The sequence below is a fragment of the Pteropus medius genome, unplaced genomic scaffold (assembly GCF_902729225.1).
Source record: "Pteropus medius unplaced genomic scaffold, Ma_sr-lr_union100, whole genome shotgun sequence".
NCBI classification, from domain to species: domain Eukaryota; kingdom Metazoa; phylum Chordata; class Mammalia; order Chiroptera; family Pteropodidae; genus Pteropus; species Pteropus medius.
In genome coordinates, this window is record NW_024346062.1 from 1,592,825 (window position 1) to 1,607,728 (window position 14,904).

A 14,904-nucleotide genomic window follows, 5' to 3' on the forward strand; every position below is an offset into this window, starting at 1 on the left:
CGGGGCGGCAGGGGATCCTCCCCCAGTTGAAGGGCGGGCTCCTGGACAGACGCGCTCCCAGCGACCCGACCCGGCGCCCGCAAAGCTGCAGCATCATGGTACCAGCTGGAGGCCCCGGGGCCAAGAAGGTGAGTTTCCCGGAGCCTTCTAGGTTCTCAGTCAGCCCTCCCGGCTGCGGAGCTCCCAGAGCCGGGAGTTCAAATCCCACCTTATCCCCTAGCCCAGATCTGCGGCCTTGGCAAGGCACCTGTGCGGCTCTGAGCCTCAGTTTACCCGATCGCGAAGCGGGGGATGACAGTACTGCCTTGGTGTAATGAACAATCCTAGGTACCATTTACTGCCTGGAGTGCGTTTTGCAATTATCTCCTCATCTTCACAATTGTCCCCATTTTACAGGTGAGGAAACTGAGGCCCACAGAGTCAGCCTGCTTGCTTGGGGTTAAGCGGGGATTTGAAGTCTAGCCTTGGACTCAGAAGCCACACACACGCACCCCGCTCCCCCCACCCCGCTTTCCTGATCTGGTTGCCAGCTATAATGGCTTTGTCTCCCCATTTCTACCCTTGGGCATGTGCGTGGTAGGAAGAAGGGTGACAAAACAAAATTAGGAAGGGCATGAACTTGGACGCAGGACATGTGCAGGACCCCTCAAAGCAACCAATCGGTGCCCCAAAATTCAGAAAAGAGGGTCAGGATAGATGGGGCACTATAGACATGAAATGTGCACCACTAACTTATTTATACTAAAAAGTTAGGAATGGCCAAAATGCCCTACAATAGTGGGCTCCCTAAATTAATTAAGGTTCATCTACTTAAAAAGTTGTTAGGCAGCCAATTAAAAAGCTAAGTTTGGAAACGGGCAAAGTGCTTTGGCAATTTTAAGTATAAAAGGAGATATATCACAGACTGATTCCAACTATGCATGTAAAAATATTTATATATACGCTGTAAAGAAAGACACAATAATGGTGGTAGTAACATAAGATGAAGAATATGGGTTTAAAAAAACTTAAAACCATATTTTGGATATGTTTTACTGATCATAAAAGTAAAATAAGGGCATTGGAGAAAATGAGCATAATAGAAAGATAAAGAAGCAAAGAAAAGTGCTGATTTCTTTCTCTAAACTTTCTGTAATACTATGTTCACTTTTACAGTTCATTTTTTTTAAGTTTTAAAAATATGCTATCTGTTTAATTTTTTCTTAGCCTCTACTCTTGCAACACCAGGCTATGATACACTAATCCATGTTAATGTGTACCTGGGAGTTAAAATGTTAGCGGGAAGGAGCTGACCTCACCTCTCTTCTCAGCTAACAGGTGCATTTTAAGAAGTACATTTAGGTCTTCTGCTCATTTTTAAATTGGATTGTTTGTTTTTTTGGTGTAAAGTTGTATGAGTGCTTCATAAATTTTGGATTTTAACCCCTTATCAGATGTATTATTGGCAAATATCTTCTGCCATTCATTAGGTTGTCTTTTCATTTCGTTGGTTTCCTTTGCTGTGCAAAAACATTTTAGTTTGATATAGTCTCATTTGTTCATTTTTTCTTTTGTTGCCCTTGCCTGAGGAGGTATATCAGAAAAAATATTACTAAGAACAATGTCAGAGAGTTATTGCCTATGTTTTCTTCTAGGAGTTTTATGGTTTCAAATCTTACATTTAAGTCTTGAATCCATTTTGAGTTTATTCATGTATAAGGTGTAAGAAGGTGGTCCAGTTTCATCTTTTTGCATTTATCTGTCCAGTTTTCCAACACCATTTATTGAATAGACAATCTTTACCCAATTGTATCTTCTTGTCTCCTATGTCATAGATTAATTGACCATACTGAATTTCAGTATCATTTATCATCAGAGAAATGCAAACTAAAACCACGATGAGATGTCACTTCACACGAGTCAGAATGGCTATCATCATTAAATCAGCAAATAACAAATGTTGGTTAGGAGGTGGAGAAAAGGGAACCCTCGTGCACTGTTGATAAGATTGCAAATTGGTGTAGCCACTATGGAAAACAGTATGGAAATTCCTCAAAAAATTAAAAATAGAACTACCTTATGAGCCAGCAATTCCACTTCTGGGTATTTATCTAAAGAAATTCAAAACACTAATTTGAAAAGATATATGTATCCCTATGTTCATTGCAATAGTCAAGATATGGAAGCTATGTAAGTGCCCATCAATAGAATGTTGGATAAGGAAGACGTGGTACCTTCCTTATATGTACAATTTACTATTACTTGGCCTTAAAAAAGAATGAAATCTTACTTTTGGCAACAACATCGATGAACCTGGAGGGTATTACACTAAGTGAAATAACTTAGAGAAAGGCAAATACTATATGATCTCACTTATATGTAAAATCTAAAGAACAAAATAAATGAATAAACAAAACAGAAACAGACTCATAAATACAAAAAACAAATTGATAGTTGCCAAATAGGAGTGGGGCTAGGGGGCTGGGTGAAAAAGGTGAAGGGATTTAGAAGTACAAATTGGTAATTACAAAATAGTCACAGGAATGAAAAGTACAGCATAGGGAATATAGTCAATAATATTGTAATAACTATGTATAGTGCTAGGTGGGTACTAGACTATTGGGGGTGGGGGGAGAAATACTTTATAAATTATATAAATGTCTAAGATTTCACTGAATTGCCACAGATGACACCTCCAATTGCTTCTGTAATCCAAAAGAGCAGTCTTAGTATCAATTCAGGCAGCTGGGGAGATATTTTAGGTAGATTAGATTTCTGGCTGCCTCCTGCCACAGGTTGCAGTTGGTGGATTCCTCTGTGTGTGACTAGAGGTGCCCTGAAGCCAGATCTCAAATCCAGAGGTCTAGAGACTGATAATATGCAAAAAGGGGGCATAACTATCTCCCAGAGTTCACTATCAGATCCCAGGCAGATTCGCTGCCAAAAGGGAGGATGGAATGAAAATATCAATGTACTGCAAATTAGTTTACAGTGTTTTTTATTTTACACAGTCCTCTGTCGTTCTAGAGTTGTCTTTAGATCATACTGGTATAGAAATTAATTGAAGTGGTAAGTATAGCAGTGAAGGAGGGGCTAAAAGATGCTCTAAATTCAAATTTTAACAACTTAGTTACTTTGCTAATGGCTGTTTAGAAAACTGGCAAAATTTAAAATGTTAGACAAACGTCTACGTAACAGATGAAAATGTCCTACCTTTGCTTGGTATCATGAAAACACAGCCAAAATTATAATTTTCTGAAAACCCTAGCTAATTTTCTGTTAAAGAATGTCACTTTTTTTTCTCCTTAAGACCAAACTTGTAGCATATGTGAAACATATGACATTTTCAAAATAGTCTTGTCTGTCTGCTAACTCCGCATAGTTTATTAAGGGCTTATTCTTTGTTAGGTGCTGTAGGAGGTGGTAGAGAAAGAGACGAGATGTGTCACCTTAGCCACAAACAACTTACAATCAAACAAGAGACAAGTAAGTAAGCAGACATTGCAGTGTCCTGATGGATGCAGGAATGGAGGATGTTTGGACTTAAGTAGCACACAAAGAAGAAGGTAATCACAAATAAGAGTAGTTCAGGCAATGAAAGATAGAATAGAATGGGCTGGAGTGAACTAAAGACCATTTCAATAATCCACAGGTAGTGAGGATGGGAGTATATGTATAAGAAGTGTTGAATAGATATACTTGATATAACGCTGTGACAGATTAGACATGGGAGGTGAGATACTAACTTATACCACCTAAATTATATACCAATGTTTTCTCTCTCTGTAATTATTTGACATGAACTGTTAAATTTGATTCCTAACATGTTTAACTGAGGTATGTTAGATTTTCAAGGTGAGATTTCATACAGGTCTATATGTCTCATTCTCTCGTCTATATTCCTCTGCAGCGTTCATTATTACATTGTGTTTGTAATGTAATAATAATTTGTTGACTCATTGGCCTTCCTCAGGGTGGCCAGACTTTGAGCTTCTCGAAGGCAGGGACCTTGTCTTATTCCAATGTCTATCCCTCTTGCCTAGAGCTGTAACTGGCATGTGAAGAGGTCTCGATGAAAGTTTAAAGTTTATGTCTTTTTTTTATGTTTCAAAAGTACAAAACAAAGATGAATTGCATTTTATAAAGGGATGGGTGAGAATCATGGTAAATATTAAAATTTCTTCTACGTTCAGCTAAAATTCATCTTTAGATATGAAATATGGAAAAATAACCAGAGTCAGAAGGTCTCTCTGTCAAGACAATGTTTATGTTTAACACAGCTGACAGAGCTGGGCTCCATTCTACTTCCCTCCATAGGGCAATGGAGGTGGTACGGGTATGGTAGACTGGTACTTAGCCTCCAGTGTAACCCTTTTTAATGTACTTCTCTGGACTGCACATATGACTGGTTAGAGGAGGCAACTGGAGGCTTTTCTCTCCAATTTTTGCATTGCTCTGTATCCAGCTATAGGCAGGACTGAAATGAACTGACCTGGTATTTTCACTAAAAGGTTTTATCTTCACCTAATGCAGTCTATCCACGAGGGATAGGGATCACCATGGGGGTGTTTGCAGTGTGTCATAAGGTGGTCAGGGAAGGTATCTCTAGAAAGATGACACTTGACCAAAGACCTGAAGGAACCGAGAGAGTGAGCCATGCAGAGGGAGGCATGCTTTAGACAGTGGAAACCCTAACTCTTGAATAACTGCTCAGGATACAACCTTTTATTCAAGTTATGTGTGGGCTGAATAGAAAGGTGGTAAAAGAGAAAAAGACTAGATTAGGAATTTAGAAGATCTGAGGTCTGCTTTGTTACTTACTTAGTTCTGTGATCTTGGACAAGTCACTTAGCCTCTCTGAACCTCAGTTTCCTCACTTGTAAAATGCCCTGCCTTGCTCACAGAGTTGTTGGGAGTACCAAATGATAACGTGTGTATGGACATCCTGGAAAATGTAGGGCATAATTATGAAATACTGTGTCCATTAGGATTATGTTGGATGGTTTACACACACAAAAAAAGGTTTATTTTTCTCACCTAACAAGAGGTCTAGCAGTCCAAAGATAACAGGCTACGGTTGTCATTCTAGTCCACTAGCCTTAGCATGTGGCTTTCAGTGACATGGCTGCAAGATGACTGCTATTCCCCCTGTGCTCATGTCGACACTCAAGTCAGGAAGAAAAAAAGTGTCAATATGGAAGGGAGTGGGCATCTATATCAGGAAAGCAAAACTTTTGCAGAAATCTTCAGTGGATTTCCACCTTTGTCATATTGGCCAGCACTGTATCCTATGGCTACCCTCAGCAGCAATGTAGCCTGAGATTTATTTTTTAAGTTGGGAACATTGCCCAAACAAAATACATCAGCAAAGAAAAGGAGATAAAATGAAAATTAGCTATGCAACTAGCAATGTCTGCCACAACATGTTGGAAAACTAAACTATGGAATCGCTGCTTTCACTATATTTTGACTCAGATAAAATGTTAAGAGAAAAAATAGTCACAGCACTCTGCACAAAACAAGTACCCGGGTTGTCGAAGAAATATAATATACTCAACCTTTCTGAACTATTATTAGACATTGACGATTTTAACAGAATTGAAGCTATAAGAACATAGTACTGCCTTTCCTAGAATTAGAAACTGCTTTTAGGACAAAAGAAAAGAGGGGTCTTAGGTGATTTTTCTTTCTTTTCTCAGGGTATTTTGGAACGTCTGAATAGTGGGGAGGTTGTGTTGGAGATGGCAGCTTTCTTATAACTCTGGAGAAGAGGGGCTACGTAAAGGCCGGGCTCTGGACTCCAGAAGCCGTAGTAGAACATCCAAATGCAGGTCAGTGCCAGCATGCCCAAGAGTATCTGGGTGACATTTTGCTTACAACTGACCTAAAGAATATTTTTAAAAAATAAACAGCGTGTGTTTTCCAATGACTGTTTCACTTGTTAAAATTGCCAAGATGTGGAGACAGTGACAGTACATGGGCTGATCAAACAGAAGAAAATGTCCCTCACTGCCTCTTCTCCTACCATACACACACATTTTCATCTGCATATATAGGTAGTGCTAAAATATACATCTTAATATTCATTTCATAAATATTTACCTTGTGGATTTTCAAGAGCTTCCTTACCATAGTAAAACTATTATTGCTTCAGATTCATTCTTCTGGCTAATTTGCATATTATATTATAACAATGTGCTTGATAAGGATGATTAACCATAACCACCAGCTTGGCAGAGCATAGACAGCCAGGTTCTGTTGGGGGAGGGGGAGGGAGTGAAGAAATAAACACAGTTGTCCTCATTCTACTTTGAGGGGTCCCCAGTGCTGACTGTAAGTAGACGTCCTTCACAACACTGGCAAATGAATAAATTCTCTCTAGATCAAAAGACCAAGGGACAATTGGCCAACCAAGTCTTAATTTCTCCATGAGACTTCACCAGGCCTTGAAACCCATCAGCAGGACAATATAGGCTATTCTAAACAGCCTTGATTTGGTATAGACTCTGCCATGTCTTGTCCTTGAATTCTGCTGACTTTAGTCTGCAATTTTTAAACAAGTACTAGGTTTGAAATTGTGTATGACTGGAAGAGAGGTGAGTGGGTGAATTGCTGCTGCTGGTGAAAATGATAGCAACTGTGATTTTTAATTTTTAATTTCAATTTAAAAAACAACTACTTTGTAGTTCATCAGCTTCACATGGAATTCTTGAGAGCAGGATCAAATGTCATGCAGACTTTCACCTTTTCTGCCAATGAAGAAAACATGGAAAGCAAGGTAAACTGGATTGCCAGTCAGTTGAAGGTCAAAGTGGGGGCAGGGGAAGCAGGGATCATCTATAAAAAAATAACCTCTCGATGGGAAACTATGGAATTGACCTGATGTGTTACTATACTATATTACAAACTCCACATAAAATATCTATTAAGTAATTAATTATTTATGTATATACTAAATAAATTAGCTTCTTCTGTCTTTTTCTCTAGGGGAGGGGTAGAGATAGGACTGGTAAAGAATTGGCCATTGGAAGGGCATGGCCATTTTCCTATGCTATTTTTTATAGAGAATTGACACTTTATAGACGCTCTTTTTACCTTCTCATTTCACATTCTTCTTTTCTGACCTGTCCATCTGGAGACAGGGTGGTCTCCAGCACTGGCTTAGGCATGAGCAGAATTGGGTTGGATGCTCAACTTTGCTACCTATTTGTTGTGTGACTTTGTGCAAGACACTTAACTGCATGGGGCATTGGTTTTCTCTGCAAGTGGAAATAAGTTATGGTTAACTGCATAGGGTTGTTGAGAAAGGTGGATACGGTGAAGGGTGTGGAAGCGTTATGAGATATTCTGTAAATGTAATTTATAATACTTATAAATGTTAATGCTCATTTACTCATTCAACCAACAGACGTGTACTGTGTGCTTGTTACAGTGCATTCTCTATGCGAGATACAAAGATAATACAAAGGCATAGAGTTGATTCTGGGGTGGCTCACAGTCAAGTTTGGGAGGCAAACAAATATGCTAAAATCCAGTGTGGTAAGTACAATAATGGAAATAAAAGCCCACTGCTAATAGAGGAGATGGTGCCCAATTCTGCTGGTCTTCTCGAATTGCAGTTTAAACCAGAGACTTGTACTCATCTTACTTACTCATTGCCCCCTTTGCTATTGATTATATTTTACATTTAAAATATCGTCTTAACTCTTGCTATCTAACCTCAGTGGGAAGATGTAAATGCCACTGCCTGTGACCTCGCCAGAGAAGTGGCTAGCAAAGGTGACGCTTTGGTAGCAGGAGGAATCTGCCAGACATCAATATATAAACACCGCAAGGATGAAGCTAGAGTAAAAAAACTTTTTCGACTACAGCTAGAAGTTTTCGCCAGGAAAAATGTGGACTTCTTGATTGCAGAGGTAAGCCTAGCGTTATAGGGAAAGGGTTAAATCTATTTTGACAAGTATGAATGCATAGCCTTTAACTTTCACAAGGGTATTGGACTGCCTATGCCCTCATTTCCTCTGTGTAGATGGTCAGAGGTTTATTTAAATGCACTGTAGTCAAGGCCAACACCCTCTCACTTGTATGGTAGCAAGAATTTTTCAGACAAGGTGTCCTGTGCATGATCCACAAAGAAACTCAGTAGCTATCCCTTCCCACTCTGTGCTTCAATGTTCTCATCTGGCGAAATAATCATATTTCCCTTTCTACTTTACGGAACACTTATCAATATCTAATTAGAAGTGAATATGAAAATACTTTGAAGTAGTAAAAAGCCTGACCAACTAGTCATTATTTTTCAGCATTACTCCAGTTCCATAAAAGATAAATCCAAAATTTATCAGTAAAATATTTATTCCTTTAAAATTCTGATTTTAAATACTCAGTTACTTTAAAAACCTTTGTGTTTCTCAGATTATATCTGAATGAAAATCTATATATTGTTAAAAGTATTAAAACATTTCCTAAAAAAAGATATTCTTTAGTCAGTCTGATAGACACATATTCCTTAGCAAGTTTTATCACATATTACATACTGGATAATTTTTATAACTTTTGCAACATTTGCATTCTACCACTCAAAATCTGATTTATATTTGAACCAATAGAAAAAAAATGAAATTTCTTTTAGTATTTTGAGCATGCTGAAGAAGCTGTGTGGGCTGTGGAAGTCTTAAAAGAATCGGGTAAACCTGTGGCAGCTACTATGTGCATAGGCCCTGAAGGAGACGAGTGTAATCTAACACCTGGAGAATGTGCTGTTAAACTGGTGAAAGCAGGTAATTTAGACTCATAATGTGATAAACAGTTCAGTTGTTGTTTATGAAATTTAGCAAAGTTTGCTTAATATTGTGAGAGCAGTTTAGAAATAAAAGAACACTAACTGGAATCAGCTTCCTTATCTGTAAAACGCAAGAGTTGGAGGAGGATGGCTAATCTCTAAGGCACCTTCCAACTATTAAAATATAAAATAAACAAGTAAAAAAATAAAATGTAAAAATTCTTCATTTCTTTACGTAGGAGCTTCGATCATTGGCGTGAACTGCCGATTTGGGCCCACGACCAGCTTGAAGACCATAAAGCTCATGAAGGAAGGCCTCCAGGCTGCAGGGCTGAAAGCACACCTGATGGTACAGTCCCTGGGTTTTCACACACCTGATTGTGGCAAAGGAGGGTTTTTGGATCTCCCAGAATATCCCTTTGGTAAGCTCAGGTGCATAGTAGAGGTCTTTGTGATTTCTTGTGACAAAATGAAACAGCTATGATGAACAACTGTGGTACAATCTTATAATAAAAGACTGCATAAGACAAGAAAACATTCAGTGTTAACCCAAAATGAGCTATCTTAAGAATGTATAATCTAAAGTTTACAGTTTTTTAATTAATTAAAAAAAAAAACCCATCAGAGCATCTATCATTTGAAAATAGAGATGGTAACAGAGATGTTGTAATTACTGTATTACAGGACTGGAGCCCAGAGTTGCAACCAGATGGGACATTCAAAAATATGCCAGAGAGGCCTACAACCTGGGGGTCAGGTACATTGGTGGATGCTGCGGATTTGAGCCCTACCACATCAGGGCAATTGCAGAGGAGCTGGCCCCAGAAAGGGGCTTTTGGCCTCCAGCTTCTGACAAACATGGTAGTTGGGGAAGTGGCCTAAACATGCACACCAAACCCTGGATTAGAGCGAGGTAGGAATTTTTAAATTAGCATTACTAATTTCCTCAAATCTCATTTTATTTATTATTTTAAACACTATGTATTCATATGGTAAGAAAACATTCAGAAAATATAGAATTTAAAAAAAATAAAGTTGCTCCCTTCCTGACATCAGCCCCAGTCCCAGAGGTAACATGTTTGCCATTTATGTTTTGAAGTCTTGTAACTCTATTTTTTGTTTTATTAATATTATGTAGTAATTACCCTTTATGAAATCATATAATTGTGATTCGGCTACCTACTTTGAAACTTCTGCAGAGTATCTATCTTGCTTTGACACTTGATATCTATCCTCTTGATGCCACAAATAAAATATCCGATCTAATATTCTGGTACCCCAGTAATGATATTCTAAACATTATTCACTACAGAACCAAGTGGTAAGCATGGACTAAGGAGAAAGAATCCTATTTTATAAAACTTGAGCCACTTGTAGGAGAATGTTCTAAGATCAAGGTCAAGTTGACACTCCTCTTATCTATTCAGTGCTGGTATATATGTAATCCATTTTGTACTTCTTTATCCATTTCATTAGAATTAGAACAATCTTCATTTTTGAACTAGAATGACTTTCTAATATAAATTTATTTAGATTGTAAAAGTAGGCAAGAAACCATTTAGCCAAACATTTCTTCTGGGAGGTATGGATATTTAATAGAGAAGGTGGAGTTTATAGGGCTCATACTTAGAAAAAGTACTAAATATAAATATAATTAAAAGGAGAGGAAAGGATACTTTGGTGATGATTAAAATACTTCAAATAAGTGAGAAATGGCTTATTTTAATTATCATTGTTTAGGGATCCTTAAAATGCATTAGCCACTAAAGATAAAACATTATTCTGTAGAATAAAACCATACATTCCTTACCCTGAACTCCCCAACATACTGAAGTTTGCAGACATTTGTGATTACACAGAAACCTGTATACTCCCCACATTTCTAATATTTTCTCATCCCAAAATATCGATTTGTTCACTGTTTCATAGGTAAAGAGGAAAAAACTGTAAAAATATATTTAACACAAAGGTCTTTGACCCGGAATCTTTGTGCTCTTCTTTCTTTGTCTAAAAACAAGGAACAAATACAGACAAAACAATCTGTATTCTGTTTTTAATTACTTTTTAAAGAATTATATTTTGTCTCATTACATTAAAAAACTATCTTCATATACTTGTCATTACATTAAAATACTGAGTAGAGCTAGAAGGACTCTCTAGAAATTTCAGAATGAATATAATTCACAAAAACATGTAAAGTCAAACACATTGTCATTTCTGAACAGTTGTATGAAATCTAATGATTGTTATGAGAACAGACATGTGAGAAAGATCCCTGACATTAATGGATATGGACATAGTTTTCTGTATGTTGAAACTGAAGTTCTACTTTAAACCAGTGATCTATATAACTTATGTGTATTTGAAAAAATGTATATATAATGTATAGAACTTATGAAATAGGTATTAATCTTTTAATTAATTAACTACATATTTTTTAAAACACAGGGCTACAAGGGAGTATTGGGAGAATCTGCTGCCAGCTTCAGGCAGACCTTTTTGTCCTTCGATGTCAAAGCCAGACATCTAAGAAGTAGTGAAAGAGAACACTGAAATAATAGAACAGAAAGAAATGCCCCTCAAGTCCCGTCTGGACTCCTTCCTCACCTGAATCCTCAGCTCACCCTTACATTTCCATCCACAGAACAGCTAATGTGCTGTTGCCCCTTCAGTCAACTCAACATAACATGTATTACACTCATGGGGTGGTTAAGTACAGAGCTGGATGCTGTGGGAGTTGGAGAGATGATGAGAAAGGCCCCTTGTTCTCGGTATTAACTATCCAGTAATACTGCATGCAGTACATTGTTCTGAAGGTCATCAAGAAGAGCAAAACTTGTCTTTTAGGGTGAATTTGAGATTTTTAAAATAACCAGAAATCACTAAGCACTGAACCTAGTGATTAATTCAGGTAACTAAGCTAGGTGCTTGAGAAAGATGGAGCAGCGTTCTAAACTAAAGCAATGAGTCTGCTTTTCTTAAATGATTTGTTAATGACTCCAAAGGCAATCCCAAGGGAAAAGATGCAAAAAATGTTTTGAGCAATGGCAGGATTATCAAAATAAGTGTTTAACCTTTCAAAGTGATTACTTTAAAAGATGATTTTACTTAAAGTTGTTAGGTCCTAGAATTTTTAAATGTGTTTTTATAATCACAAATAGCTAGATTATAAACTATGTGGGGATAAGGACCATGTGATATGCTTCTTATAGGTTTCCTTATAGTATTTTAGGATTGTGCTAGACATAAAAATAGATGCTCAATGAAATACTTATTGTTTAAAATAAAACACAGTTTTAGAAGACCTTTTTAAAAGTCAAAGTTCAAATCTATCTTGGTCTCATGTTTTTTGATTTATGTTTGTGTTATTTGCTATGTGCTGACTTCTTTGATCTTCAAAACAATGTATCAATTTGTGACAATTAATAAAATTAAAAATAATTTACCTTTTATAGTGTTTGCATATTTAAAATTTTATGAACATTTTTTGAAATAATAACAAACAGTTATTACTTATGTTCCAGGCTCTTGCTTTTCTTTCAAGAGAGAGTGAGAGCAAAAGAGCAAGAGAGAAAAAGAGAGAGAAAGAAACTCATTTAATCCTCACAGGGATTTTAAAAAATGAGATAGTGCTTTTAACACAGTAGTTTAGATATGAGGAAACTGAGGTATAACAAGGCTAGGCAACTTGCCTGAGGTCACACAATTAGTAAATGATAGAATGGGATTTGAATCCAAATGGTCTGACCCAGGAATCCATGTTCACAACCACTATACTGCACTCCCTCTGCAACTGCTGCTTTTATCAGAGTCTATTCAAATTTTTCTGTTGTAGAGTTTAAGACATTTTTTTCAAATTTGCTTAATATGAATCAACCTTTCAATTCTGAAATGCTTGTTTCTGTAATGTAGACACCTGGAATTCATTAAATGTTGCCACCGTACCCGTAATATAAAAAATGAAAGTGAATCATTTACCTTCATCTCAAGGCCCTAAGGGTCTTTGAGGATGCCTAATCCAAAGCACTAAGTAAGTGCCTGAACATCATTGCCAGCATCTCCAAAAAGGGCCATCCAGTCTCTTCACTATTCTAGTAGTAGCTCACTACCTCTCAAAATCACTTATTCTTTTTTAAAGATACATTTCATTCTTTGAAAGTTATTTCATATATTAATCAGAAATCTACTTATCACTAACTTTCACTTCTTGGTCCAAATATTACACTCTGAACACCTATAGAAATATTTATTGTTTCTTCCACGTGCTAGCTCTTCAAAGATTCAAAGATAAGTGTTACGGCTTCCCTATACTTACTCTTCATTTCCTCCAACTGAAGGCATAAGCTTTTAAGAAATTTTGCTAAAACTAGCTGTGTGACATTGGACAGTTAAGTTTCATGTTTTAATTTCTTCATCTTTAAAATGAGAATAACAATAGAATCATCCCCATTGGGGTGCTAGAGGATTAAATGAGATAAAAAGACACTTAAGATCGGTTCCTGGCAGATAGTAAGCACTCAATGCATGTTAAGTAGTGTAGTATAATTATGTGACTTGATTTCCAAACCCCTCATCCTCGTGGTGACTCTTCTGGTCACACTCCAGCCATCAAAGCTTCTGTTTAAGTTTAGTACCTGGTCCTGAACAAAACACTGTGAGAGTGGATGCTCACGCAAAACAGCCTGCTTAGTAAATAAAGATTATGTGAAAAGGCAAAGAGCAAGGGCTAAGAGGCTACATAGGGAGGGGAAGCCATCTTCACGCTGAATCCCTTCCTTGAGTTTGCAGAAGTACAAACTAAAACCTTCATTCAGTTTCATATTATACAGTTAGAAGTGGTGCAACAAATAAACATAAATTATATATGGTAGGTGGTAAAGAACTGTTTTTCAATCTAGGTTCTTTGGCCACAAAAAAAAAAAAAGAAAATCACTTGAGGCCCATTTTAGCTAAGAGCAGCTCATTTAAAGTTTTAGAAAGTGTCAAGTCATTCATCACCTTTCAGATTAACAATTGTGATATACATCAAATAATAATTAAAATATATTCTCTAGAGCTTGTTAGTCACAGGAATGTCATGGATTGAAAGATGTGAATAAAGAAATTAATAAGGAAAAATGAATTTGAAGAAGATATGCAGGCTGAGAATAATAAGAGAGGATGAGACATGGCATAAAGATCAGCCTGAGCAATAATGTAGGTTATATCCACTTGATGAAACAGTGTGCAGTCACTGAAAATTGTGTTCAAGAAGAGAATTTAATAACTTCATTGCAGATGCTGCTTTGCTTTGATAACTTGTCTGAGCATTATTGCTAAGACAAAAGTCATCCTAGATTTGTAAAACATACTGGTTTCATTTTGGGTTTAGTGAGTGCAGTGCCTGGGATAGAATGTTGATGACATGGAAGTTGATAAAACTTCCAAAGGACAAGCAGGTAACCAATAAAGGAAGGTCTTTAAGAGGAAGATTTCTCACACTGAAAGATTCCACATTTATATAGTGATTGGATCACACTTTAGATAATAATAAAAAAAAATTGGGAGAAAATATTTCAAATCGTGTAGTTCTAACTCTAACTTTTTAAAATGCATACTAAAATGTTAAATTCTTATTTTAATTTACTTTAAATAATTTAGTGTATTAAAATGAGGGTTATTTTTAAAGGCAAGATTTTCACAGGCTTTGATTTGGTAGAAAGAATTTAAGAAAAAGGAAATTGTCTATAAAAAGTTCTCAGTGAAACTAAGAAAAACTGGCTTAAACTAACTTTTTCCAGTTCCACAGAAGATATTTACTGTACTAGAGAGTTATCAGGAAGAGTAAATGACCCTCTGATAAACCCTGCTGTTCTGTGTGTAGAATCAGCAACGCAGACGAGCAAATAGCTGGCATGAAAACCACCATAAGGGATGGAAGAGACATGCTGAAACCAAAGAGCAAAGTTCAATGGGAAAAACAATTCCTGCTTGAAATGATCACAGCCATGATTTGATACCCTGATGCAAAATCCTAAGCAAAGTTCAGTAACCTATTTTGGCTGTACAGTCAGTTGCCTTGAAGATGAGCACATACGTTATTTAACCAGTAATGAAAATGCTGAAAATAGCATCAGAAGGGTGCAGTTTTGCCTGAAATCAGT

At 36.8% G+C, this 14,904-nt stretch overlaps 1 protein-coding gene across 1 annotated transcript; it reads left to right on the top strand.

Moving 5' to 3' along the window:
* Positions 1–80: 80 nt before the first annotated feature.
* On the top strand, positions 81–12,183 carry BHMT2 (betaine--homocysteine S-methyltransferase 2). Its single transcript, XM_039874898.1, is given in 9 exon segments — positions 81–128; positions 5,679–5,712; positions 5,715–5,810; positions 6,666–6,757; positions 7,704–7,895; positions 8,612–8,759; positions 9,001–9,183; positions 9,446–9,674; positions 11,210–12,183. Coding segments are annotated over 9 exon segments (1,089 nt in total). The 5' UTR covers positions 81–95; the 3' UTR covers positions 11,292–12,183.
* Positions 12,184–14,904: the final 2,721 nt, after the last annotated feature.